General features: G+C 55.6%; 1 protein-coding gene across 3 annotated transcripts; it reads right to left on the reverse strand.

The window, feature by feature from the left end:
* Window positions 1–1,166: 1,166 nt before the first annotated feature.
* NECTIN2 (nectin cell adhesion molecule 2) lies at window positions 1,167–27,248 on the reverse strand. 3 transcript variants are annotated; one of them, XM_021681321.1, is made up of 9 exons: window positions 26,925–27,248; window positions 16,145–16,540; window positions 13,205–13,501; window positions 12,246–12,363; window positions 11,663–11,811; window positions 5,223–5,376; window positions 3,149–3,212; window positions 2,927–3,013; window positions 1,167–2,267 (listed from the first exon to the last, which is right to left on the reverse strand). In XM_021681321.1, the coding sequence occupies exons 1-9, from the start codon at window positions 27,013–27,015 to the stop codon at window positions 2,001–2,003; spliced, it is 1,623 nt and encodes a 540-aa protein (XP_021536996.1). In that variant the 5' UTR covers window positions 27,016–27,248; the 3' UTR covers window positions 1,167–2,000. The 3 variants fall into 3 exon arrangements, with proteins under 3 accessions (XP_021536996.1, XP_021536994.1, XP_021536995.1); XM_021681319.1 differs by lacking the exons at window positions 1,167–2,267; window positions 2,927–3,013; window positions 3,149–3,212; window positions 5,223–5,376 and adding an exon at window positions 7,373–8,038; XM_021681320.1 differs by lacking the exons at window positions 1,167–2,267; window positions 2,927–3,013; window positions 3,149–3,212; window positions 5,223–5,376 and adding an exon at window positions 10,007–10,392.

Genomic DNA, 27,248 nt, shown 5'->3' on the forward strand with positions numbered 1-27,248 from the left:
ATTGGTCTGCGCTGCGCACTTTGAAACGCCCACTGACTCGTCGCCTCCGCCCCTCTCCAGAGGGCGCCCCCTCTTTCGACTCCGCCCCGCGGCGAAATTGCCACTGTAATTGGTCAGCCTTGGCCTTGAAGCATTCTGATTGGCTCTGGCGGGTACAGGAGACCGATCCTGGTGACGTAATCGGCCTGGTACGTTCATTGGCTAATGTGCCAGGGTCGAGGGACACGGGTAAAGGTGGGTTGCGCAGCAGAGGCTGCTAGGCAGCAAGGTCAGGCCTCTCGTCCCACCAGGCACCGCGGCAGAGGGGCAGTCCCCTAGTCCAGAGCCGGCGACCGAAAACCGGAAGTGCTGGCCGTTCCCACAGTACCTCGGGAGAATTCTAACCGGTTATCCGAACCCTGTCAGGCTTCTTCTTACCCACAATGCTCCTTAGCTATTCTAACGCGACAGTTGCCGTAGACCCACCCCTTTTGTTACCCATCATGCCTTCTGTTCCCCGCCCCCACTTGCGTCACTGCGGCTTCTATCTTTGGCCCATTCATTCTGCTCCCGTTACCCAGCATGCCTCTGTCCCATTCATTTCATCTTCCTTTCCTGAACTACCCTTAGCCCATTTCTGCCTGTTCACATCCGTCATCCTTCTAACGCTTCTTTAATTAACCATCATGTTTTGGGTCCATTACCCATCATGCCTGCCGGCCCTGTTTCTCTATTATCCCTCTGCCTTTGGCTCGTTCATTCGGTTCTATTACCCACAATGCCCTGAGCTATTACGTTATTCGTAATTTTGCCTTTGGCCTATTCTTGCCATTTAGCCTTTAAACCTGAGCCCCTCAAACTGAATTACTGCCATTTCTATCTTTGTTCCGTTTATTTCCATCCGTCACCCATTAGACTGCCGTTCCTTGTCATCAACCACCATGCGCTGGGCTCCTCCCCCTCTCCTTCCGTTATCCATCATTATGTTTTTTGTTTACGCATTTTGCTCATTATCCCCTCACTTAATTTTTTTATATCTTTGCCCCCCCCTTTTTTTTTTGCCTGTAACCCATCTTGACTTCTAGCCTACTGATTTCCTTCAGCTCTACGCGCCCTATTTGTTTCCCATCATGTCCCACCCCCATCTCCTTCGCATCCCACAGAAAACACAAGTTGACATCCGGTTGAAGTATAAACTCAGATTTTGTAGGAAATGCTGTATTACAAAAACAGTATTATATCCCCAGCCTCCAACCTCCCCCCCACCCCCTGCTGGGAGATGTTTGGGTCCCATCCCACTGGGCAGGAGTAAAAGGACTCAGTAGCTTCAAAGTAACAGCAAATTCTTCCAAGGCTGGGGCCGGAAAGGTACACCGCATGAGGCTTACCCCATCTAGTCCTGGGCTGGGGCTTAATTCCCTGTAGACAGGAATTGGGGTAGTGGGGGCTCAGGGAAGGGTCTGGACCCTGAGACTCCTGCCTGCAGGAGGGAGGAGATGGGGAAGCCTTGGGCTGGGGAATCCCTTTCCTCTTGTCTTTGGGGAACAGACAGGGTGGGGAGGGGTGAGTGGGGCTCTGCTGCCTGGAGGGCTCAGGTCTGAGCAGCAGGGTACCCCCAACACCTACCCCAGCAGAACTATTGGGATTTTACTGCCTGAGGACAACTCGGAGGTCTGGGATCTTCTCTGGGATTTTGGGGGAGTCCGGAGATGATGGGACATGAGAGGTATGATCTAAGGTCACAGTCTTAGGAGTCCTTGGGTCAGAGGTTGTGCAGGAACATACTCCCCCGCCCCCATGTGAGATAAGGTTACCAGGTTTCTGTTGTCATGGCCGGTTTCTCTGGGTCAGAGATCATGGATTAGAGATCATAGTGGAGCCACCAAGGCAGAAGTCACAGACGAGATGCATTTTTGTGTGTTAACTGACCGTGGCCTGGCCAGAGGTCAGGGGGCACTAGATCCCGGGCAGAGAGTGGAGGGATCAAAAAGTGAGAGGTGAGAGGCCAGGGCCATGGCAGCTCACACATACATGGCTCGGGACATGACAAAGCCTTTGCTCTGGTAGGAATCAGAGGGGCTGGAGTAGGACAGGGCATCATAGATGGGGTTGATCTTATCTAGATAGTCTTCCTCCTCCTCTTCCTCATCCTCTAAGTCCAGGGAAACCCCCTCCACAACAGGTGGCCCTGGAGGCACCAGGATGGGGGACCCCAGGCCCGTGGCCCCCAGGAGCAGGGGCCCCGAGCGCTCTTCCAAGGTGGGCAGCTCATGATATCGAGGCATATCCTGGGGGCAGGGAGGGAAAAAGAGCCCAAGGTCATCTCCTGTGCATTACACAGAATCCCAATCTGCCCCTTCACCCCCAAATCCTGACCATCTCCTTATGCCAAACCAGACCCGACCTCATCCCTTGTTGGCCTGGGTGGAAATTGCACTAGAGCAATGATATGGCTTGTCTCCAGCTCAAAGCCCAGAGCCTGTCAGTCCTGGGCCTCTCCTTTGTCTTTTGATCCCTGACCACAAGCCTTTCTCCATGAACCTTTGACTTCAATCTTGACCTCAACTACTTAACCTTAAGCCCTAAGCCCTAAAGAGCTCCTTGAACCTTGATTTGTCTCAACTTTAATATCTGACCCCTGACATTCAGTAGATCACGGAGGGGAATAACAATCAGTTTTGTCTCATCTCTGGGCACGGTATCTGGCAGATGTAGATGTTCAACCAATCTTCACTAAGTGACTTTAACCTCATGTCCTTTTGGACTTTTTCAACCATAATCTCCCCCACTGAATCCTAAACACATCTTGGTGCTCTGAGCTCGGACTAGAGATACAGCACTGGCCTTGAGTTGTGACCTTTAGTGTTTGACCTTTTATGTCAGGAGCTGATCCCTGGCCCTTAAACCCAAACCCTAAACCCACCCCTGCCCTCCCCCACGTTCCCACCTGCTCAGCACACGAGACGCCAGCATCAAAGTAGGGGGTCTTGAGTGGGCTGTGCTCTGAGGCTCCAAGAGTGAAGAGCTGGGAGGGCTGAAGGGAAGGAAGAGGGTCAGGACCCTCTCACAGCTGGCCTCTCCCCAGGAGTCCCCCCTCCTAGCCCCGGCCTCAGTGGGGAAAGGTAGGTGTGGAGGTGGGGGCAGTCTGAGCTCCAGGGGAAGTGCTTACCATCTCAGGCTCCTCCAGCTTCGCCTTGGGGGTTGGTGGCTTGTATGAGGGAGGCCCCTCCAGACTGTTGGGTAGGAGGTAGGTCAAGTGGAGTCTCAGACCCGAGAAGCCCTCCTATCCAGATGCTCTTCCCTCTGCCCGATCTCCCTTTCTGCTGTGCCGCGCCCCCACCGCCAGGCCCCCTTGCCCAGCTAACTCCTATTCATCCCATGAATTTCTCTTCTTCCAGGAAGCCTCCCTGATTCTCCAGGAGGATTAGGGACTCCTGATATATGGTTATATCTAGCTGTTCTTCCTTCTTGGGGCACTTACTGAGTTTGTATTTGAAACATTATTTCTGATATCATTCAATAACTATCCCACTATGAGCAATGTGAGGGAAAAATGAGATCTGTGTCCTCAGCAGTGTTCTCAGAACTCACTATGAGGAAGTCAGCAAGTATTTGTTTAAAAAATGAACAAGGGGCACTTGGGTGGTGCAGTCGGTTAAGCATCTGACTCTTGGTTTCAGCTCAAGTCGTGATCTCGGGGTCGTGGGATCAAGCCCTGTGTGGGGGTCTGTGCTTAGTGTGGAGTCTGCTTGGGATTCTCCCTCTCCCTCTGCCCCTCCTGCTCATTCTCTCTCTCTCTCAAATAAATAAATAAATCTTTGTAAAAAAAAAAAAGAATGAATAAATGAAAGGCTTTCCTGGCCTTCAAACTATGTTAAAATTCCCTTGTTATACATACCCATAGACCAGCGCATCCTGCATACATCATGATGAGTGTCTACTATGTCTCCAATCCCTAGCTCAGATCTCGCCTCCCCCAGGAAGCCCTCCCTGACCCACCAGGCTACATCAAGTGCCCCTCTGGCCTCTCACAGCTCCCTCAGCTTTTCTAGCCCATCTCTGCCACTCTCTAGGGATGGGTCTGTCTCCCAGGAGGGCAGGGCCAGGGCCATCTCAGGCACCACTAGCTCTCAGCACTGGGCTGGGCATAGGAGGTTGATAGCAAGTTGTTGGTTTAAATTGACCAGATGTTAAAGATAGTGGGTCAGAAACTTCCTTGTGCATCAGAATGACTCAGGGAGCTTGTTATAAGTACAGATTCCAAGCCCTTCTTGTAGAAGTTCTGATTCAGTAGGTTTGCTCTAAGCTCAGGAATCTGCATTCTTAACAAGTGTCCCTACCCCTGCCACACACACACACACACACACACACACACACAGAAACACAAACACACATACACACTGGGTAGTGTTACTTCAGAGTCATTTTGCCCCCCAAACGCTCACTTGATGGATGAGTTTCAGCAAGTGATTTCAGCTCTCTGGACCTGTTTCCTCTTTGATAAAATGGGTATCATTAGCTCCCTGTGAGAATTTCTGTTTCCATGATGCATTTATGTGTGTGAACACTTTAAAAATGTTTGTCTCATCATTGCATTCCTAACCTCTAGGGCTTGGCCCTGAGTAGGTACTTTCTGAATACTCGTTGCATCAGTGAACGGATGTGAAACTTCATCAAGGTCACACATGTAAAATGCATTTCACCAAGCCTGGCACATTAAGTGCCCCACACAGAGAAGTGTGGCTAGTTCCCCCCACAATATCTAGGCTCCTGTAAGAGATTTTAGCGGGGCACATGGCCACCCAGAGTAAGGACTACATTTCCCAGCTTCCCCTGAAGCTGGTACACCATGTGACCAGGTTCTGGCCAATGGGAAGTGAGGCCAAGTGACGGGTTCCCCTATAGGGCAGCTCACTGCCCTCTATTTGTCCCCGCAGAAATGGGGGCTTTGAGGCCAGGACAGCTGTATCTGGTTGTCAAGTATGCAGACAGTGCTAGAAGTATGGGGAGCCATCTTGCAATTCGAGTGAAGGGAAAGTTGAGCAACAAGGTAGCAGGAGCCTGGGCTCTGATGGCTTCACAGAGCATAGCTATCATACCCACGCTCTACGGGAGACAGAAATAAACTCTCCTCTACACCCCACTTAAGTCAGTTATTTGGGGTCAGTCCCCCTACCCCCACCCCTCAGGCTCCCCGATTCCGGGACCCCTCCTCCACCCACTTCTTGGGGCCCATCACTCACTCGTCCTCCTCCTCTGCCCCCTGCAGCCTCTGCTCTTTCCGCTGCTGCCGGCAGATGAGGATGCCTGTGGCGACCACAGCGGTAGCAATGATGGCAGCAATGATGCCCCCAATGATGCCACCCGTGGCCCCCGCGCCTGCTGTGTTGGGGGTCTCTGCAAGAAGAGGGACAGTGTAAGGGGGTCTCCGGGAGGAAGCCACAGCTCCTTATTCCCTAAGTCATCACCCATCTGCCTGCCTCTTCTCCCTAGTCCTTACTGAGGCTTTACTGGGTGCCAGTGGCGAACAAAACATACAGAGGTTCCCGCTCCCATGGAACATCTGTTCTAGCTGTGCAGAGAGCGATCGAAGGTAAAAACACAGAGTGGGGAAGGTGGTAAGGAAGTGACAGAAGGGGGACCCCAAGGGTTGTCAGAGAGAGACTTACTATGGGGTGACATCTGAGCAAAGATCTGAAGGAGCGGAAGGGGGTGAGCCACGAGGAAATGAGAACATTCCAAGCAGAGGAAACAGCCAGTGCAAAAGCCCTGAGGAGGAAGCCTCCTGTTACTTTGAAGGACCAGCAAGGAAACCGTGGGGCCAGAGAAGAGGGGGAGAGGAGGGAGAGGAGGGAAGGGAGGGGACGGGATGGAGCTAAGAGGCGCAGAAAAGTGGGTGTTATGGAATCAGGATCAGAACCCTTCATTCATCACAGGGAATGGAGTCATCCTGGACAGAGGGTGTGGCTCCTTCAACCTAACAGGAAAAGGAATTGAGAGAAGCTGTGGCCCCCTGGGCCTTTCGGTTGGAGCCCTTCTCCCTCCCTGATGTCACCTGTTTACTTGCCAATTTCCACAATACACTGGGAGCTCTAAGGGGCACGGCCTGGCACACGGTTGGTGATGGCCAGATGTGCAAGGAGGGGCCCAGCGCCAGTGCTCAAGGACCTACCCCACGCCAGACTGTCCAAATCCCCGCCCCTGCCTGCTGGCACTTCCCTCCCATTTTGGGGAGGAGGCATGGGGGACCCGAGGGGGGCGACGAGGAAACCGCACTTGTGCACAAGCCTCACCCACAGGCTCCACTCTCTGTCAGCCCTATTACTCAGAGGAGAAGATACAGTTGCCCAGAGGAAGAATGTCTGGGTTCTACTCTTCCTGCTCCAGAGCCTGGTGGCCTTGGGAGGGCTTCAGAGTTGGGGGGACAACGGTAATTGCTGCTCACTCAGTCCACACATAGCCATCGTGACATGCCCTGGCAGGGAGGTGGCGGGGGGGCAGGGCTCTGTCTGCCTGAGTCACCTCTGTGTCCCTGGCGTAATAAGCGAAAGTCAATTCTGGTGGGAAATGAACGCCCCAAGCCCCACCTGGTGGCTCAGTGCAGGCATCCTGGGTGCCCCCCCCATGGTGCCCCCCACGACCACTGCTGGACCAGAGGCAGCTCCACCTGTGTCTTAAGAGAGGGGGCTGTGGAGGGTTCAGGACAGCAGAGGTGACTGGGACGGACCCCGGCCCCTCCCACTCCCCTCCCTCATTCCCAGGCCTGGGTTTGGGAGATTTTCTAGTGGGGGAGGGAGGAAGAGACACAGAGCTGCAGCCCTTCCCCTCTGAATCACTGAAACCCCCCTTGGGATCAGGGCAAGAGGAAGAAGGCTGAGAAAGGCCACTGTTCAAGATGGGACTCTTCTGGTTCCTTAATACCTCCACCTGCCCTGTATCCTCAGGGCCCAGAGAACACAGGGGGCCTCCCTCCCTCCCAAGATCCTCAGCAACCGCAGAAGGTCAAGTTTGAGCTTTGCCCCCTCCCCACAAGGGCCCAGGAGTCCAGGTTCCCTATCCCGTTCTGGGGAGCTCTGGGCTCTCAACAGTTTGGCTATCCCCTCCCCGAGAAAGGCAGCCTCAGTCCTGGGACACCCCCCCGCCACCCCAAGTCCAACCTTCCCAGCCTCTAAGCCCAGAAGCCAGCGACCCACTTCCTGGATCGCACTGGCCTTGGGGGTCTCAAGCATCCAGTATGTCCTTGAATGATACAAGTAGTCAGAGCCCTCCCTCCCCTCCCCCGGCCTCCCAAGTCTAGCCCCCAACAGGCTCCCACCCCCTGGGACCTAGCAGGCCCTGTCCCACCCCCCAGTGAGGGGGTCTGACGTATTACAAGACACCCCCGATGTTTTCCTCCAAGGCGTTTATTAACTCCTGAGTGTCACGGGGCCAGGGCAGGCCAGAGCCAAAAACAAGTTCTCTGGGGTGGGGGGTCCTCTCTGGGTCCCCATGCAGCCCTGGAGACACAAGTCCAGTGTGTGATTCCAGCCCCCTCCCAATCCCAGGGAAGTGGGAGGGAGCATTTGAGCTCCAGTGTCGTCCAGAAAAACGAGTCCAACCAGTCTGGAACCCTTTGGCTGGCATGGCTGGCTCTGTTTCTGTCTCTGTCTGTCTCGGGGTCACACGTAAATTGCCCGCCGTGAAATGAGGGAGCCGTCCAGCTGGGACTCCATGTCGTCCTCGAGAGCCTTGGGTGGAGGCAACATGAGACCTTCCTCTGCTTTCTCCTCCTCTTCCTCCTCGTCCTCCTCATCCTTGCCATCTGGCTTCAGGGGACCAGGGGCGGTTGGTGTCCAGAAGACGGGGCCCCCATTCCCAAACACCTGAGTTTTTGGATCGTAGGATCCTCCAATGCTGTCTCCTCCTCCTCCTCCTCCTCCAGGGCTCTTCCTCCTCCTCCTCACCCTCAGCAAGATGAAGGCCAAGGACCCCCCAGCCAGAAGCAGCAGCACCAGCAGTGTCCCCCCCACGGCCCCCCACACCACTGGACCCACGTCTCGGGGTGAGGCCCGGGGTGTGTCTGAGGAGAGAGAAGGAGGGGTGAGAGAGAGAAAGGGAGACACGAGGTCAAGAGGACACATCTGTGGTGGGGGGGGCATAGGGTACAACAGGGGCAGTGATGGGAAAATTGGGGAGGTGACTCTGTGCAGAAGATGGAGAAGGTGGAGGGTAAGGGAGAACCCGTCTGTTCTGTGCTACACACACTAGGCACTTTGTTCTGGGGGAGGGGGGACTGCGGCGGTGGGGGGCCGGGGTTTGCCAACTGACAGCCCCCAGACGTGTTTTCTTAGACCTGCACAGGGCTTTTCAAAAATTAAACTTGCTAACACTGCAAAAACCAGGCGATTTCATCAAAAAAATCCAAGATTTCTTTCAGGGAAAAAGAAACTCAGATCGGGCCACACCGATCTCTCATCTCCACTTGGTGATGGGCAGCAGCTGAGTGAAGACTGGCTGCTTGGGTCGGAACAGGGGTTCCACCCCTGGCCACCTGGTCACTGGCCAGGACCCCGTAGGCATCTGAGTTTGCGACCCGCTCGGGACGGGCTGGGGTGGTTTCTCACAAAAGCTCTGAGGTTAGAGTCATGGAATCTTGGGTGGATCCAGCCAGGAAGAGGCAGAGCTGCATTTGGGCTCAAGACTGTCAGATTCCAAAGGCCTTTGGACTTGAGAGAAGGAGGAAAGAAGGGGGAGGGTCCTCCTGATAATCCTCCTCCCCCTTCGAAGTGGCTGGGAGCACCTGGTCCAGGCGATGTGGCCTCCCTCCTATCTGGGCCATGTCCCCAGTTGTGGCAAATGGGGGCTCATGAAGCCCACTGTCCCGCCCTTTAGGCCAGTGCTCCTGGCAGTGGGCCAGCAGCTGGGAGAGGAGGGGTCTGGGAAAGGTGGAGAAGGAAGCCAGGGAGTACTAAGGGTCCAGGGGGCGGGGCAGGAGAGATGAGGGAGGGGGGGTCTGGGCCCCACACCAAATAGACCATTGAAGCAGTTTGAACTAAAACCATTTTATACACGCCCCTTCCCCCACCCCTGCATGCAGGCCCTGATGGGGAGAAATGGGGGGGGCGAGGGGGGAGTCCACTTACACCTAAACCCCTCCTCCCCACACCCTGCAGAGGGGCTGGGATCCAAGCTCCTTAGGGCACCTGTTTCTTTTAAGAGTGGCGTTTTCAAATAGAGCCATGACCCCCTGGGCTGTCAAATGCATTTAGTGATTCACAAGGAGCAGTTAAAAAAAAAGAAAAAAAAAAAAAGGTAGAATAGAAAGTGTCTCCGAAGTAGGAAGGGTAAGTACTATTTTGTGAAACATTTTTTTCTGGAAATACGTCTACACCGGTTAGAGGCATGACAGTTTTCTTGGTGGGAATGCCCATCAGTGACGTCTGGGAACCTGTTTCGGCGCATGCTGGAATGTTTATCTGCATTTCTGGAGGTGGTATTTTGGAACTGGTGGGTGTGTTCACTGGTCTGTGGGGCAAAAGTTCTCCAAGTCTCCCTGAGGCCATGTCTAGCCTGTGGCACGACCTGTGTACCTAAGACTTCGCTAATGTGAACCCCAAACCACGTGTCTGTGACCGCACGTCTGCGTCTGGGCATGTGTGGGAATGCGGTGAGTCTCTGAGACCCTCCGGATGTGACTCAAGAGCTGGGACTGAGGGGCACCTGGGTGACTCAGTCGGTCAGGCATCTGCCTTCCGCTAAGGTCATGATCCCAGGGTCCTGAGATCGAGCCCCGCATCGGGCTCCCTGCGGAGGAGGGGTGTCTTTCCACAGGGCTGAGTCTCTCTGGGAGGGGGGGGTGATTCTGTGTGCTCCACTCCCTGCTAGCCGCCCCCCACACACACACACACCAGTTCCTGACAGGGCTAAATATGTGTTTTACAGGGTGAATATTGATGAAGGGCTTAACTTTGAAGCTGGTCTGTTCTTGGAGGGGGACAGTCCGTTTCCAGCGGGGGACAGCCCTGGGATTTCTGTGTGTTTTAAAGGGTCTTAGGGGGGCATCCATGTGTTTGTGGTTGTGTATTCCTGTGAGGAGCCTTAGGCGTGGCTACATCTGTGTCCTGCAGGCTCTGCCCCTAACAGGTGCCTCCTGACTCCGGGTGGGGAGGCCAGTTTCCCGGGTGTGTATCTGGGATAGAGGTTCAGGGGATGGATTTCCAGTCGGGCATCCCTCCTCTCTGCGTGTGTCTTCAAGGGTGGGTGGGGACTGCATCTTGTTCACCATCGTATCCCCAACACCAAGGGGAATGCTCAGCAAAGAGGAACCCTCAACAAATACTTGTCAGATGACGATCCGTTGAAAGCAGCAGGGTTTCTGGAGAGTTTCTGCGGGCGTGCACCTCTGAGGACGTCTTTGCGGTTCTTTGTCAGGATCTGCGCGTGAGTGACGGTTTCTGCGTGTGGAATTGTTGCTGTCCGGGTTCTCCCCCACACCGCGTCGGCACGTCTGCGTGATAGCGTCTCCCTCCAGGGCTGTGTGTGTGTGTATGTGTGTGTACGTGTGCGTGTAAGTGCAGTGTAAGATTATGTCTCAGGAAGGGGATCTGTTTCTGTCCGTCTCTGGCCATGGCGCCCGTCTCCAGATGTGTATGGGTGTGTCTGCCCTCACACTTACGTACGTTTGTCTTTGGTCACATTTCTGAGGGGCCCCCTCTCCTACCCACCAAGGCCACTATTCCCGGTGGTGTGTGTTTGCGTTTGCACAGGTATTCTGCATGGATGGTGGCGCTGGGCGGGTGTTTCCAAGAACGGTTTTTTTCAGCTACACGTGGCATCTTGGGAGACTCTGGCCGGGTGTCACCTGGCTTTGTTCAGTGCGTGTGCCCCTGCTCTCTTGGGGGTGCATGTTTTGGTGACGGTGGGTCTGAGTGTGCGGGTTGTTTTGGGTGAGTTTGTTTTGATTCCGATGCAATCTCAAAGCACAGAGTATGTTTCTGGAGATGCGGGTTCTGCCCACTGTGACATGAAAGGGACTCTGTTCCCAGCCCTGGGGTCCCCGTGTCTATGTCTCGGGGCACACAGCCTCCCTCCAGGTGTGTGGGTCTACAGTTGTGATTTCGACCCCATCTGCATCAGCTGGTGCCACAGGCCTAGTTTGGCTTTGTTCTTTTCTGCTCCCGTCTTGGGACCCATCTGAGTTTGAGTTCCTATCAAGGAGACTCACAGAACCTTCGACCCATAAACACATCAGCCGCCATTTCCAAAACACCCCCTCTAGAAACACAAATGTCCCAACTCACGCAAAAACTGACTTCCTGATGTGACTTGACCAGCACTCACTATAGGAAATCAGTATTCAAATGCGTTTGTTTGTGTCTGTCTAGCTGTCTGATGTGTCTCTCCAACTGGAGCCCGGGGCAATGTCCCTGGGTCTCCTCCTGGAGACTCCACGCCTCTAGTTTCTAGAAAGCCCCCAGCAGAGGCCTCATCCTCCTCATTCTTCCACCAGTGGCCTACCCTGTCATCCCAATCCAGATCCCACCTGGGGGCAAGAGAGAAGAGCCATGCTGACCTCCTTTCTCATCGGCGAGGCGGGTCTGAATCCCTCCCCAGGCCGGCGGCACAGCCTCCCCCCAACGCGGCCCCCCCCGAACCCCAAAGGGAGGAACACCTGGGGAGCCGATCACCTCCAAGACCCGCTCACCTCGCACGAGGACCACCTGCTCAGCGCGACCCGTGCCCACGGCGTTGGTGACCGTGCAGATGAACGTGGTGTTGACCAGTCTGTCCACTGAGTGGATGATCAGCTGGGGGCCCTGGGCTACTGCTGAAGCTGGGAAGACGCCTGCCGTCCTGGAAGGTGTGGGGGTCACCGGAGGGGGGACATCAGGGGAGCACAAGCCTGGTCCCTGATGACACAGCCTTCAAAATCCAAGCTCCAGGGACACAAAACTTAATGCTCAGGACGCTATACTGCTAGCTCTCTCCTTCTGGAGACTCTTGGGTTCAGGTCCCTGGTGCACCTCCCTCAGACCCGGGGGTCCAGGCCCCCAGCCCCTCCTCCCTCAGACCCGGGGGTCCAGGCCCCCAGTCCCCTCCTCCCTCAGACCTGGGGGTCCAGACCCCCAGCCCCTCCTCCCTCAGGCCCAGGAGTCCAGGCCCCCTGCCCCTCCTCCCTCAGACCCAGGGGTCCAGGCCCCCAGCCCCTCCTCCCTCAGACCCAGGGGTCCAGGCCCCCAGCCCCCTCCTCCCTCAGACCTGGGAGTCCGGGACCACCCAGGACTCACGTGCTCCAGTCATAGCCCGTGGGCTCCGGTTTGCTGCGAACATCACAGCTCAGGGTGGCCTCGCTGCGGCCGAGGTACCAGTTGTCATCGTAGCCGGAGATGGAGACCTCAGGGGGGTCTGGAGGAAATGGGGGGACTCGCTCAGAGACAGGGAGAGCCCCAGAACAAGGGATAGGTTGGCAGAGAGACGGGAATCCTAAAGAAATGAGGTGGGTTGGCAGGCGGCGGACCCATGGAAACTGGGACAAATCAGTTTGGGCTACGCCTGCAGAGGTGAGCGCAGACACCGTCCAGGGATGCCACCTGGGTCGTTTCAAGGGAGTTATTGTTTAGTGCGGGCAGTGTCTGAGGGGGCCACAAAGATAATGCCTGTTATTTCTGCCACACCCGGAGCAGATAAAGGAATTGGTTGAACCGCCAGCGCTGCTTGGGGAGCCGGCGTGGAGAATGCTGAGTTGGAGGCTGGGGTGTGTTTGGACAGGGCGAAGAAGAGCTGGTTAAGTTACTCTCTGGCCAGGTCCATGGGGTAATATTGGGGGTGTCGATGGAGACAGTTTGTGTAGTTTGCCCATTTTCTTGGCATAAATACTCCCCAGTGGTTGATTTCAAGCTGTCGATATGACCTCACTGGACGTGGCATTGGGACAAAATGTATAAAATTGGCCGTTGCAAACCCATTCCAGCTTACCACTGATGGTGGCAGGAAGGAGAGAGCCTAGCGAAGCCGGTGTAGGCGAGGGGGGGGGGGTACAGGGCGTAGACGTCGCCCAGGGGACCGAGGAGGGGGTACAGGGCGTAGACGTCGCCCAGGGGAGCCGGTATAGACAATAGGCAGGAAGGCAGTGCCAAATTTGACCCAGAGGGCTGATGCAGACAACGCTCAGGCAGAGGGTAGACAGTGCCCTAGAAAAGCCAGTGTAGACAATACTGGGGATGTGCTCACATCCTGACACACTCACAGCGTACAGAGAGGGTGATGGGCAGCAGGATGGGCTCCTCAAAGCTCTCGTGCTCCACCTTGCAGGTGACCTTGGCACCATCTGCTTGGCTCAAGGGTACCAAGGTGAATCGGCTGGTGATGGTGACTGTGCCGGGCACGGGCCCTGACATCTGGCTCTCTTTGGCCTCCCCGTCCAGGGGCGAGAACCAGGAGATTCGGGCGGGGGGGCGGCCCCCCTCGGAGACACAGCGGGCCACGGGCACAGGTTCCAGGCTGAGCGTGACCTCCTGCGTTTCGGCGTGGTTCTGGGGCTGTGCTGGGGAGAGCAATGGAGGGCGTACGTCACTCCTCACCTGCGGTCCTTCCACGGACGCCTTGGCAATGGGGCTGAGCAGGCAGGTCCCAACCACCGGGGCTCAAATCCCACCTCTGCTGCTTAGCAGGTGCCTGGCTTTGGGTAAGCCATTTCCCAGGTCTGTACCTCAGTTTCCTCTTTTGTAAAGTGGGGAGAATTAAAATGCCCACCCTGTAGAGCTGTTGGGCAGATTAAATTGATATAAAGAGCCCTCTGGACAGTGCCTGGCACTCCCTATGCTAAGTGTGCCCCGTGATATTATTCTGTCTGTTCTCCTCTGCAGGAAAAGCAGAGACAGTGTCCAAAAGCCTGGAAGAGGCTGAGATTTTTTCCAAAAAAGCCAAAGCAGAATAATGCAGTTCAAAGGTCCAGCTCAAAAGGCCTTCCACTTCTTTCCTGTAATCACCAGTAGATGGTGGTGCCAGAAGTGGGATAAAGGTTGCGGAGATTCCCAAAGCTGGAAATTTTTTGCCCTTTTCACCCATCTTCCTGGAAACCATGGAAAGATATTGGGAGGGAAACAATAAAACGTCCCTAATGACTAACCTGCAATTTTAACCAGACTGTCCCGAGTTTCTGCCTCACGGCTCCGGCTACCTTGTGGACCTCTCTGGGTTTCTCCTGAGCTCATTGATGTGGTACAGCCTGCCTCTACTTCCCTCCCTTTTCCCGCCTTCTGTCCTGCCTGCCAGAGCCTCTCATGGGCCTCCCCACATCCTCCCTGGTCGCCCACCCATCTGTCCTCTGATTGCTCTGGGCACATGCATGCCCCTCTCAGTCCCTGCTCCCACCCACCTCAGGGTCTTGGCGACCATGTGCCTGGAGGGCTCTGGTCTCCCTTCTCCTTGGCTTGCACTTTCTCCTCCTCCAGATCCAGGCTTCACTTCCTCAAGGGAACTTCCCTGACATCTGACTCTCCCTTTTAGGGGCAGTCACGTCACCTGGTCCTCCGTGAAAGCAGAGCTTTGGCTGTTCTGTTCTGTGCTCTTGCCCCAGGAGGTAGCTGGTGGGAGGCAGGTGCCCCATACGTATTTCTTGAACAGAACGCATGATGGCACAGGGAGTGACCTTTGCAAGGGGTGGTGTGGTGGAGATCTGTGCTTTGAATTATGGGAAACAACTGGGGTTTCAGGCTCCGTTAAAAAGGGAAGGCTTTTCCCAGGGACGGTACAGGGTAGACTACTCAAGCCCTCCGGGGCTGAAAGAGGGAAGATTGTGTCCAGCGCGATGTGGCTTCTGGGACGTTGCTGGGGGAAGGTGGGATCTCAGGCAAGTGCCCAAGATTTAGAAAGACATAGGATCTTTCTAAAAAACAAAACAAAACACCAGGAGGCTTTATCCCACCCACTCCTCCCCACCCCCACTGCGTCTGCCCTCGATGAAGTCCAGCCGCCTTGCCTCTCTGCCTAGGAGGCCCGCGCAATCTGGCCCTGTTGGTTTTCCTGCCCCGTTGAGGGGTCACTCAAGCCCTGGCCACCAGCCTCCTTTCCGTTCCTGGAACATGCCGAACTTGCTCCCATGTTCTGGCTGTTCCATATGCTGTTCCCTCCCTGTGTGCATCCATTCCTGGCTTGAGGACATGCGTCCACAGGTGACTCCTCACGCTTCAGAACTTGACTGAGAGGCTCTTGCTGTCTGTTCTGTCTAGAGGCGACCACCGGGTCGCGTCCTCTGAGGGAGGATCACAACATCCTGGCGTTCCCTTTGTTTGCTAATTTGATTATTCCCTGGCATTACCTCTAACATATTTCCAAAGTTCAACCTCTTCTTGCTACCCCAACTGCCTCCACCTTGGTCTCGTTGCCATTACCTCCTGCCCTGTGGTCCCCGAGCTTCCACCCTTGTCCCCAATGTGCAGCCAGAAGGAGCCTGTGGAAACCAAAGCCAGATCACTCCTGTCCCTTGCTCAGAACTTCCCATAGTTCCTATTCTCTCAGGGCGAAAACCAAAGTTCTCACGTGGTCCATGAGGCTGCCTGTGATCCGTGTCTCCCATCATCTTCTTGACCTTGCCCCCTCCTACCTTCCCTTTATTCACAAGTCTCTGGCCACACTGACTTCCTTGCTCTTCCTCAAATGCGCCCTGCCTCAGGGCCTTAGCACTTGCCATTCCCTCTACCCGGAATCCTCTTCCCTTAGATAGCCCTACAGGGCTCCCTCATCTCCATCTAGTCTTTGTTCAGATTTCACCAGGCCTCCCTAGCCAAAATTGTAACCTGCGCCCCTCCCAGCTTCCATAGCACCTATAACCACCTGACCCCCTCCTATTTTTGTTACTGATGTTATTTACTCTGCACCCCCTTATTGAAGTATACACCCCAGTAGGGCAGGGAGCTCTCTCTTACTCACTGCTTTACTCCTAGAGCCTAGAGTAGTGCCTCGCACATAGAAGGTGCTCAATATATATTTCTGTATGCCTTGTGGCCTGCTGTGTCCTCAACTTGCAGGACAGAGTCAGACACGCAGTAGGCGCTTAATGGATATTTGCTAGCTGACCGAAGACCACAGGGAAAGTCAGTATTACAGCTGAAGCAGAGAGAGAAACGGATCCACAAGGGGGCTCTCCCCCATGACGCCTCTCCCACTCCCCGCCCTCAGTGCTCACCTATGGCTCTGAGCCAGGTCACCCCCCGACTGGTGCCACTGGGGAAGGTGGCAAACTCGCAGGTATAGTTGCCCTCATCCTCCACTGTCAGTCCCCGGAGGGCCAGCGTGGCATCCCGCAGCTCCATCTCCGTGCCTTGCCTGGTCCCGGGGCTCTGCCCGGCAGTAACAAAGGACAGTCGCTCTTCGCCGGGCTTTGGGCCGCGGAAGCTGGGACCGTAGGAAGGGTGGAAGGCGGCCACGCTCTTGCTGACCCCGGCTGCGTCCACATGCAGCCACGTCACCTGCGAGACTCGGACTTCAGGTCCTGGAGACAGCAGGTGGCACGGCAGCTGCACGGTGCCCCCCAGGTGGCCCCGCACCTCGGGTGGCACTCGAACTTGCACATCCTGGGCCCCTGGAGAGAAAGGGGAGAGAGAGCGGTGGGTGGGGGGAGGACCCAGACACCTCCAGGCCAGGTGGGGCCATCACTGAGGGGCCCCACTGGGAAATGTGGGCCCCAAATACCATGCAGGAGGTTTTGTGGGGTCCCCGTTCCAAAAGGGCCATCCAGAAAACAGATTTCGAGGAAAACCAGGGATATAGGAGTCTGGAATAGATTATGGGCTACTGTGGAATTTTCGCTAATATTCTTTTAAATTTTTTTTTAAAGATTGTATTTATTTAGGGGCACCTGGGTGGCTCAGTCGTTAAGTGTCTGCCTTTGGCTCAGGTCATGATCCTGGGGTCCTGGGATGGAGCCCTGCATTGGGCTCCCTGCTCCGCGGGAAGCCTACTTCTCCCTCTCCCACTCCCCCTGCTTGTGTTCCCTCTCTCAGTGTCCCCGTCAAATAAATAAATACAATCTTAAAAAAAAAAAAGATTGTATTTATTTATTTGACACAGAGACCCAGAGAGCAAGCACAAGCAGGGGGAACGGCAGGCAGAGGGAGAAGCAGGTTCCTCGCTGAGCAGGGAGCCCAACATGGGGCTCAATCCCAGGACCCTGGGATCATCATGACCTGAGCCAAAGGCAGACGCTTAAGCGACTGAGCCACCCAGGCGTCTTAGAATTTTCACTAACGTTCTTTTTTTTTTTTTTTTAGAGACACAGTGAGAACGGGAACACATGCAGGGGGAGTGGGAGAGGGAGAAGCAGGCTTCCGGCAGAGCAGGGAGCCCGACGCAGGGCTCAATCCCAGGACCCTGAGATCATGACCTGAGCCGAAGGCAGACGCTTAACGACTGAGCCACCCAGGTGCCCCTTTCACTAACATTCTTAATCATGGTGATTCAGTTGTAGGCACGTAGCATTCCCGTGTGTCAGAAGATACAGGGCTACACCATCATGTCTGCAACATACTCTCAAATGGGTCAGCAAAACCAAAACAAGCTACAGAGAAAGCCATGAAGACAATGTGGCAAAATGTAATCCTATGTGGAGTCTGGCGGGAGAGGGGGAGGCAGGCTCCTGAGCTGTTCTTCCAACATATACCGACCTGTATGTTTGAAAATTTCCATTATAAAATGTTTGGAGAAAAAAAAAAGAAGAATCCCCCTCAAAAATAAATCAATAGAAAAATAAATAAGCCTATCACAAAATAAAATTTTCCATATTTACAGTGTGAGGGCAGCCTTCACTTTTTTCTGCATAAATTATACTTTCTCTCACTTTTCTAGAAAACCTACAGCCCTCTTAGCCCATCTTTTTTTTTTTTTTTTAAGATTTTTTTTATTTGGGAGAGAGCGAGTACAAGGAGGGGGGTGGGCGGAGCAGAGGGAGAGGGAGAAGCAGACTCCCCACTGAGCAGGGAGCCCGATGCGGGGCTCGATCCCAGGACCCTGGGATCATGACCTGAGCTGAAGGCAGACGCTTAACCATCTGAGCCACCCAGGTGCCCTCTCATCTTTTTTTTTTTTTTTGACAGCTTTATTAAGATGTCCTAAGTGTCCAATTCAATGACTTTTTGTATATTCACAAGACTTGCTGCATGTAGTGTCCGTCACTATAATCAATTTTAGAGCACGTTTATACTTCCCCAAAGAAACCCTGTACGCATTATCAGTCCTGACACCAGTGCTTTGTTCTCTTTTTACAGATGAATAATATTCCACTGCCTGGATGCACCATGTTCCCTTTATCCATTCATCAGTGGACAGACACTGGGGTTCTTCCCACTTTTTGTCGATCATGAATAAAGCTGCTCTGAACGTGTGCGTACATGTTTTTGTGTGAATGTGTATTTTTTTTTCTCACTTACCTTTTGTTTTCTCACTTTTTCTTTCTCAAGATTTTATTTGTTTAGGAGAGAAAGAGAGAGAGAGCATGCACGAGCAGGGGGAAGGGCAGAGGGAGAGAGAGAGGCAGAGAATCTCAAGCAGACTCCCTGCTGAGCGCAGAGATCCCATGACCCTGAGACCACGACCTGGGCTGAAACTCCTAGTTGGACACTTCACCGACTGAGCCACCCAGGCGCCCCTTGTTTTCTCACTTTTAATAGAAACCAGGATGAAGAGGAATGTTCCTCTGTTGCGCAAGGCAGGACGGCGTGGGGAGGGCAGACTGCCTGGGTTCGAATCCTGGCTCCGCCATGCGCTGCTTATGTGACTTGGGGCAAGTCACATAACCTCTCTGTACTGTGGTTTCCTCAGCCATAAAATGAGGATAATCATAGGGTCCACTTCCTAGGGGTTGTTATAAAGATGAAAGACTATTTGTAGAGCACTTAGCACAGAGGCCCCAGGAAATAGGGCATCAGGGTTTGTTAAATAAAGGCCGGCCAGGTAAGTATAACTACAAGTGGCTCTTGACATTCAGCCTCGAGGTGGGTCAAGGGCACATGCCCTGTCGCAAGGGACGCAACGGCTGCCCAGCTGTCTTTGGCCGAGGTGGGGGGAGGGGAGTGTGTGCGACCGCCGGGCCCCATACAGGAACCCAGGACGCATTAACAGGAGACTCTAATGAGAGGGTCCCCGGCAGAAGGCCATCCCACCAGCGGGGCCAGTCCCAGAAACTTTTGGAAAGAAGCCATCGGTCAAGACCACTACGTAATAGATATACCATCTCATGGAATCCCCACACATGTCCCCAAACAGCCCAAGAGTTAACATTTTGGGAAAGGGGCCTTCTTCCCTTTGGACCGGCCATGCTGCCGAGTGGGGGGCCCCTGAGCAGGTTGTCACAGGCTTCCTGCTGGCTCAGTCCCTCTCCAGGTGGGTGACCATATTTCTGAGCCTAACTTCCTCCATCTGTAAAATGGGGATGTTCAAGGCACCCTCCAGGGTCCCCTGTGAGAGTTCCATGGAATGATTTGCTCCCATCAATGCTTGGCAGGGCCTGGTACCAGTGAGTCAAATAGGCCGGTAGCCGCCCGCCGCAGCCCAAATCCGGCTTTGCTTGTATTTACTTTTGGCCCACAGAGCATTGTTTCAAACATGAACTAGCACTCAACAATCTACTAACCCACTGAAGGGTCTGGCGATTAAAGGTCAGACAAAAATCAGGATGTGGGGCTCCTGGGGGTCCCCAGTTGGGTGGAGTGAAGGAAAGGCTGCCTCTTCCTTCAGGGGCCAGCACCCTTGCCCCACCTGGCCTCCAAAGGCACTGAGTGTGGGACAAGGGTCTCCAAAGGCTCTGCCCCTTTCTAGCTGGGTGAGGAGGGACGGGCACTCTGTCAGGAGAAATCATCCGGCCTCGTGAGGTCTGGAGAGAGCCAAGTAGGGTGGGGCCAAGGAGTTAGGTTCTCTCCTTTGAGGCAAGTGGGAACCACTGAGGGTTCCTCAGCTGGAGAATGACTAGGCTTAAAGCAAGGGAACCTGGGGCACCTGGGTGGCTCAGTCGTTAAGCGTCTGCCTTCGGCTCAGGTCATGATCCCAGGGTCCTGGGATCGAGTCCCACATCAGGCTCCCTGCTCTGCCGGAAGCCTGCTTCTCCCTCTCCCACTCCCTCTGCTTGTATTCCTGCTCTCACTGTCTCTCTCCCTGTCGAATAAAAAAAAAAAAAAAAAGCAAGGGAACCTGAAGGGCAGGTGGAGCTGGATGGAAACCTGGCCAGCCAGCAAAAAAGTCCTGACAAGGGCTCAAGAGAAGACCTAGAGGTTAAGATGGAGACTGGGTACAGGGCAGGAGGTTGACTTCTTCTTCTTCTTTTTTTTAAAGATTTATTTATTTATTTGACAGAGAAAGACACAGCGAGAGAGGGAACACAAGCAGGGGGAGTGGGAGAGGGAGAAGCAGACTTCGGGCCGAGCAGGGAGCCCGATGCAGGGCTCGATCCCAGGACCCTGGGATCATGACCTGAGCTGAAGGCAGATGCTTAACGACTGAGCCACCCAGGTGCCCCCAGGAGGTTGACTTCTTGAGGGGGACTTAGAACTGAAAGAGATTTGGTGGTGGGGGCCAGGGAGGAACTGGAATCCGCTCCCATCCCACGCGGGTCCATGCAAGAAACAGCGACTCAGCAGAGGTCCTGGGTGCTAGAGCGTCGGCCCAGGACCGATGGTCTGGACAGGATGCCTGTCTTGTTCCCTGCTGTACCCCCAGAGCCTACACAAGGGTCGCGCATGTGTAGTAAGTGCTCAATAAACACCACCGAACGGGAGCGCCTGGGTGGCTCGGTCCGTTAAGCATCTGACTCTTGATTTGGGCTCAGGTCATGATCTTAGGGTTGTGAGATCGAGCCCCACGTTAGGCTCAGTGCTCAGCAAGGAGTCTGCTTGAGATTCTTTCCCTTTTCCCCTTCCCCTGCACACTCGCGCTCTCTCAAATAAATAAATCTTTAAGAAATATGCACCACCAAATTAGTATCTGGCTCTGTGCTGGGTGGGAGTGCTGCAGAAGCGACAGGACAAGTCAAGGGCTTGTTCTCCAAGAGCTGACAATGTGGTGGGGAGACAAATGTCCCACCAATAGGCATCATCAAGGATGCCAGGAAGACTGAAGGGGGCGGGAGGTGGGTGGGGGTAAGAACCCAGAGCCAAGGCCTGACCCATCCGAGGCAGGCTGGGAGGGCTTCCTGAAGGAGACTCAATTCCTTTTCCAGGGAACCTGAGCTCAGGCCCACGGAGCCCCACCCCCAACTTCGGGTCCCTGGGTCCCTTCGGGGACTCAGATTTACCATTCTAAGGAAGGCCTTGTGATTGCAGGATGCCTGTTATCTTCTGAGGGAGGCGGCTCTCCCGGATCTGGATCTAGGGTCATGTCTCAGCACTGCCTGCTTCAGAGGATTAAAAAAAACCCCACTCTTAGGGGGCCTGGGTGGCTCAGTTGGTTGTGTCTGCCTTTGGCTCAGGTCATGATCTCAGGGTTCCGGGATTGAGTCCTGCAGTGGGCTCCCAGCTCAGAGGGGAGTCTGCTTCTCTCTCTGCCTGCTGCTCCCCTTGCTTGTGCACTCTCTCTCTCTCAAATAAATAAAATCTTAAAAAAAACAAACAAACAACCCTCTTAGCTTCTTGTGGGGCAGGCTCCTAAGGCAGGTCTTTCATCCCCCAATATTCTGCCCCAGAGATCCCCGCGCCCCTCCCCCATTTCCTCTGCAGAGCCCTCCTCCCTGTTTTCCACCCTGGACTTTCATGACTCCCTGGAGATTCACCAGGGCAGGGATTCTTTGCCCTGTTAGGCTCACAAGCTAAGCCCTCAGTATCCACAACAGGGACTGACTCCCAGTGGATGTTCCACATTCGCTGAATCAATGAGGTTCTAAAATCCTCTGGCTTGAAGATCCATCGCATCCAGTGGCTCCCTCACTCAGGAAAGAAACTCAAGCCTTTATAGCAACCCACAAGGCCCTGCATGATCTCCCCCAGTCATCCTCGCTCATCCTCTTTCTCATCCAGTCTCCCATCCTCTCCCCTGGGCTCTCCCTGCTCTGGCCACACCGGCCCCCACACTGTTCCTCAGACATGCCAGGCAAGCCCCACCTCAGGGCCTTTGCACTTGTTCTCTCACCCTCCCTTCCTTCAGGCCCTTGCTCGGCTAGGCACCCCCTGACCACCCTAATAATAACAACCCCCCACCCCCACCCCAGACCCTGCTTCATTTTCCTCAAGGCACCTAATGTGTCTTCCCCATGAGAACATCAGGGCCCAGGGGCAGGGATCTTTGTTCACTAATGTGGCGCCGGAGCCTAGAAGGTGCCTGGCACACTGTAGGAGCTCCATTATGTTGAATGAATGAATGAATGAATGAATGAGATGAAGGTGAGGAACAGCAGTGCACCAGATCACACAGGCTGAGGCTAAGTTACGGGTTTGGGTGCCACGGAGAGTTACACCTGACGGGGGTGGGCAGGGTTAGATGTGTGCTTCTGAAAGAGCCCTCGGAATGGGATGGGGCAGGGACGTGGGGGCGGGGGGGATGGTATGAGGAAGAAGGATGAGCCGGATTGGAGGCAAGTTCAAAGGTGGACTGGCCGGCACATGAGGCCGACAGGCTGCGGGAGTTAGGGGCCCAGGGGTGGGCCGATGCCCAGATATTCTGCGGGTCAGGTGGAGGCACGGGAATTGAACCCAGGGGGATGGCTGGCCTGGAATCAGAATCCTAGTATCTGGCATGCTTCTGGGCAGGTGCCGTGACCTTGGCTGGGGCGTGGCTGGCCCCACAGTGTGGGAGAGTAAGGCCCTGGGAACAGGGAACTCACTCAGCTTCCCTCATCAGCAAGCCAGACTAGTGACAGCTTCAAGGAGGAGTCAGCCGGGTCCCCAGATGCACTTCCTCTCCCTACAGCCCCAGGCTGTGGGCTTTCTGGTGGCAGAGTAGAGAGGCGTGTGCGCCCCAGAGAAGTAGGGGGCTGGGGGCTCGGACTCCTGGACTCCTGCCTGGCTGGCTCCTCAGGGCTTGGCTCACCCCCTCCTGACCCATAAACACTGTGACCTGCCCTGTAGGGCGTGGCAGGACTCGAGCAGGCCCTGGAAGGCCAACGTACTTTGAGCACTGGCCTCAGCTGCTGCCTCAGCCACCTTGCTAATTAATTAATTGCATTAATCACAGTGCCCACCCCCACAGCGGACATCCAGGAGCCGGTTTGGGGAGGATGGTGAGCAGCAGCAGCTAGGATATGTGGCTCCCTGGCCGTGCCCAGGATTTCTGCACCTGCCTCCCTGTCTCCCCCAATCATCTCTCAGATGGCGGTTATCCCGCCCTTCCCTGGGCTGAGATTTCCCTGCCCTTCTGCAGGGGCTCGACCACCCTGAAGGCCTCACCTGTGTGGTTTGGTATTTCTGGGGGTGAGTCTCTGGGACTGCTCTTCCTGGCTGAGCCCCTAGGACAGAAAGAAGCGCTCCCACACCCAGTTTACACGTGCCCCAAATATGTTTCCGGCCAAGAGACTCTGGCCTCCCTCTTGCAGGTCCTGTCACTTTGATCTCCTATGTCTCTCTCTGCATCTGGTTCCTGAGCCCTGAGTCAGTCCCTATGTGCCTCCAACTCCTAGGGTCTCTGGTCTCTGTCTCCATCCCTCTCAGTCTCTGCTTTCCGTATCTCTCACATTCTAACAGCTTTATTGAGACATAATTCCCATACCATCCAATCCGCCCACTGGAAGCTCACAGTTCAGTGGCATCAGTATATTCATACACTATATATTTGGTGGCAGTGTATTCACAGATTCGGGCCTCCAGCACACCGCAGCCCATCTCGGAACATTTTCACTATCCCCAGATCGCGCACATCCTTAGTTGTTCTCATATTCTCTTTCCTCTCTGTCTGACATCTGAGAGCCCAGTCTCACTGGGTCTGGGTCTCCTCATCTCTGGAATCCAGCGCCCTGCACTGACTCCTGGGGTCTCTAATCCTTCGGGGTTTCTGGGGTACATCTCTCAGGGTCTCTGGCCCTGGGACCTCCCTGCCTCCTAGGTCTCCCCATCTCTGCCCATCTCTGCCCATCTCTGACATACTGTCCCTATGCCTGGGCCATCTCGTTGGGTCCCCTCCCCCCATTTCTCAGCATCGCTGGGACATTAAAAATGTAACAGCGTCCCTGGCGGGGCGGAGGAGCTGGCCAGCATGCCTAACTCCCTGTCCCTCCTATGTGCGCCACTCCCTGCAGCCCCCACACACTGCTGGCCTTGAGGCTCGCCTGTGCCCTGACCTCTTGGGTCATGACATCTCCGTCACTGATGGCTGGGGGCTTTTGGGCTTTTGGGCTCCCGGGCCCGTCACCAAACCTCTAAGTCTCTCTCCTTAGGCACTTCTTGCCTTTATCCTGCTGTCTCTGTCCAGCTCCCTCCCCCGCCTTTCTCTGTCCCTTCTCAGTAGCTTTCTGTCCCACTGCTGTGGGCTGTAATTCATTCTTCCCATCTCTCGGTTCCATTCTAGTATTTGTCTCTGACCCCATCCCTAAATTTGTTGCAGATGCACTCTCCATGGGCTTCTGTCCCCATCCCTGTATCTCTATCCTCTCTGTGTATCCCTCCCCCCTCCCTGCTCCCGCCTGTGAGCAGACCCACCCCCACTTCGCTGCCCAGTCCCCCTTCCCTAACACGAAGAGACAGCAGGCCCGCCATCCCTCCCATCCCCCTCCACTACTGTGGGGCTGCCTGGCTGACAAGGATAAGCAGTGAAAGCTGGGGAAGACCCAGCTGGAGGCCCAGGTGGTGCACCCTCAGTCCGCGGAGGCCCAGGAGGGGGAAGGCTGAGGAGCTAGAGACAGGTAAAGAGAGATGGATGGAAAGGAAAGGGAGAAAGAGCTCTGTGAGAGATGAGAGAGCCAGAGGAGCAGAGAGAGGTGAGAAATGAAGAGGGGAGCGATGGGGGGGGGGCAGGGAGAGAGGGAGGGAGGCAGAGAGAAAAGCAGGGAGCGTAGGCACAAGGATGAGGGGTCAGGAAAGGGGAAGGCCCCCTCCCCAGGTGCTAAGAGCTTTCACATGGGATCAGCGGGAGCTCTGACTCCTCCCAATGGCCCTGCAGGGAAGGGGTTACTATCTCAGTTTTACAAAGGAGGAAATGGAGGCTCAGAGGCACCCAGTGGAGCAGAGCCAAGGAAGGCTCTGAAGTCTGCAGTCCGGCTTCCTGGGGACTGGCTGTGGACCCTGGGAAAGAGGCTTGCCCTTTTGAAACCTCTGTGTCCCCATCTGCAAAATGGGAACAGGAATAGGATGTGTCTCCCAAGGAGATCTAGAATCCTCCACGAGATCGTGCATCACGTCAAAGCCTGGCTCAAGGTCAGGTGGGTTTTGAGCATTTCCCTGGAGCGGCAGGTTCTGATCTCATCTCCCTATCTCTGACACCAAGGGAGAGGCAGTACCCGGCTCTGAGTAAAGGCTGGGATACAACTCAGAGACATGCTGGGAAAAATAAGGTCAGAGGGGTAAGCAGGGCTTCCCCCAAGACACCCCCCCCCACCCTCCCCAGCCCCCGCCTACACTTTCTGGGCAAACCCTTGGGAAACTCCAATATCCAGAGTTTCTAGCTGAGAATAAACAGCCCGGTCACCTGCAAGGGGCGGGGCCAGAACCTCCTTCACCTGTTTCCTCCCAGCCCCTCCCTCCTCTGAGAGCTGCGCCCTCCCTCAAGGGGGTTGAGGGGAATAGGAGGGTGCTGGTGGGCAGAGCGGAGGGAGAGGCGGGGGATTAGGGCGGCGGCTCCGCGCGTCCCCCCTCCCGGCCCCCCCCTCGCGGCGGCTCCGAGGACAAGGGCGCGACCAGAGGAAAGATAAGGTCCCGAAACCTGGGAGTCCGGAACCGGGACCCGGGAGAACGCCTACCCCTCCCGCCCGGGTTCAGCTAAAGTGAAACCGGTAAAACTTCCCCAGGGACGTCCCAGCCGACGGCTCACAAGGCAAAGGAAGGGTCCCAGCCCTTGGGACTCAGCCTCTCTTTCGGCCTGGGACACCCCCGACGGAGCTCCAGCTTCCCGACAGAGCCTCTGGTCCATGATTACATCTAGAAGCCAAGAACAGGGTCCTCCGCCCACATTTTATATCTGGATTTCAGAAGACATTCCAATGTTCACAATTAAATCTGAGGCCCACGGGATAGAGCCTCTTCCACCGCTCCCCCATCCCATTTTACCTGGGACCCAGCAGACAGAGCCCCCTGCTCACAATCTGGAACCAAGTTTGAGCCCTGTCTGCCCCCAATTTGACCAGGACCCAGTACACATAGCCCCTAGCCTTCATTCTGCCTGGGACTCAGGAGACGGAGCCCCCAGCCCCTAATTTTTCTGGAGCCCAGGAGCCAGGCCAGCCCCTTGTTTTCTGGGCCCCAAGAATCAGAGCCTTCATCTCCCTGAGGCCCAAGGTTGGAGTCGTTCCCCAGGTCGCCGGAACTCATCCTTGGCCCTCCGAGGGACCCAAAGTCCGAGCTCCCCGGCCCCTCTGGGGGACCTGGACATTTGGGCCCCCGCCCTCAATTCTCCCAAGGCCTCAGACGCCCAGCCCTGGGAGAAGGAAAATGGGGATGGTCTTGTCTCCTCATCGCGACCCTCCTCCTGGGGAAGGGGGGGTAAATTCCCCACATGCCTGAGGGGGTAAGCGGAGACGGAACCCTAGATCCGGTTGACAGCTCGGTGTGAGGTGGGGAGGGGGTCGCGAAGACTCGGATTTAATCCTTTTGGTGTTAGAATCTGAGGAAGGGGGAGGGGGTAACCGAGAAGTCCGGTGTAGGCTGGGGAGTTGGGATAAAGAAGGGTGATGGGGGGAGAGGGCTGCAAGAGAGGAAAGGGTCGGAGTCGGTGGGGGCCAGCCAGGGAAAGGGCTCGAGAGAGGAGGCTCGGTGAACCGGGGGTGGAGCGGGGAAGGTGCTCCGATTCGGAAGGTGGGTAAGGGGTTGGGTCCGCGCGGGGGGTGGGCGTCTGCGGTTTCTCACCGGTTTCCCGGAGCAGCAGCAGCAGCAGCAGCGACAGGAGCAGCAGCGTCGGTGACGATCTCGACGGCGGGAGGGCTGCGGCCCGGGCCATGGGGGGGCCCCGGGAGGGACTGGGCCCGGGCGGGGGCCTGCGGGCCACTCCGTGAGCGCCGATCCGCTGGGCGGTCGAGCAGGTGCCTGAGGGGCTCCGGCTCCCGGCCGGTTCCCGCCCGCTCTACTCTCGTGGCTCTGCTCTCGGGGCCGGGCTCTCCCCGCTCGGTGCCCCCGGCCCCAGGCTTGTCTCGGGCAGCTCGGACTCGCTGACGTCACAGGACCCACCCCTTC

Source organism: Neomonachus schauinslandi, chromosome 16 (genome assembly GCF_002201575.2).
Source record: "Neomonachus schauinslandi chromosome 16, ASM220157v2, whole genome shotgun sequence".
In the NCBI taxonomy this organism is placed as follows: domain Eukaryota; kingdom Metazoa; phylum Chordata; class Mammalia; order Carnivora; family Phocidae; genus Neomonachus; species Neomonachus schauinslandi.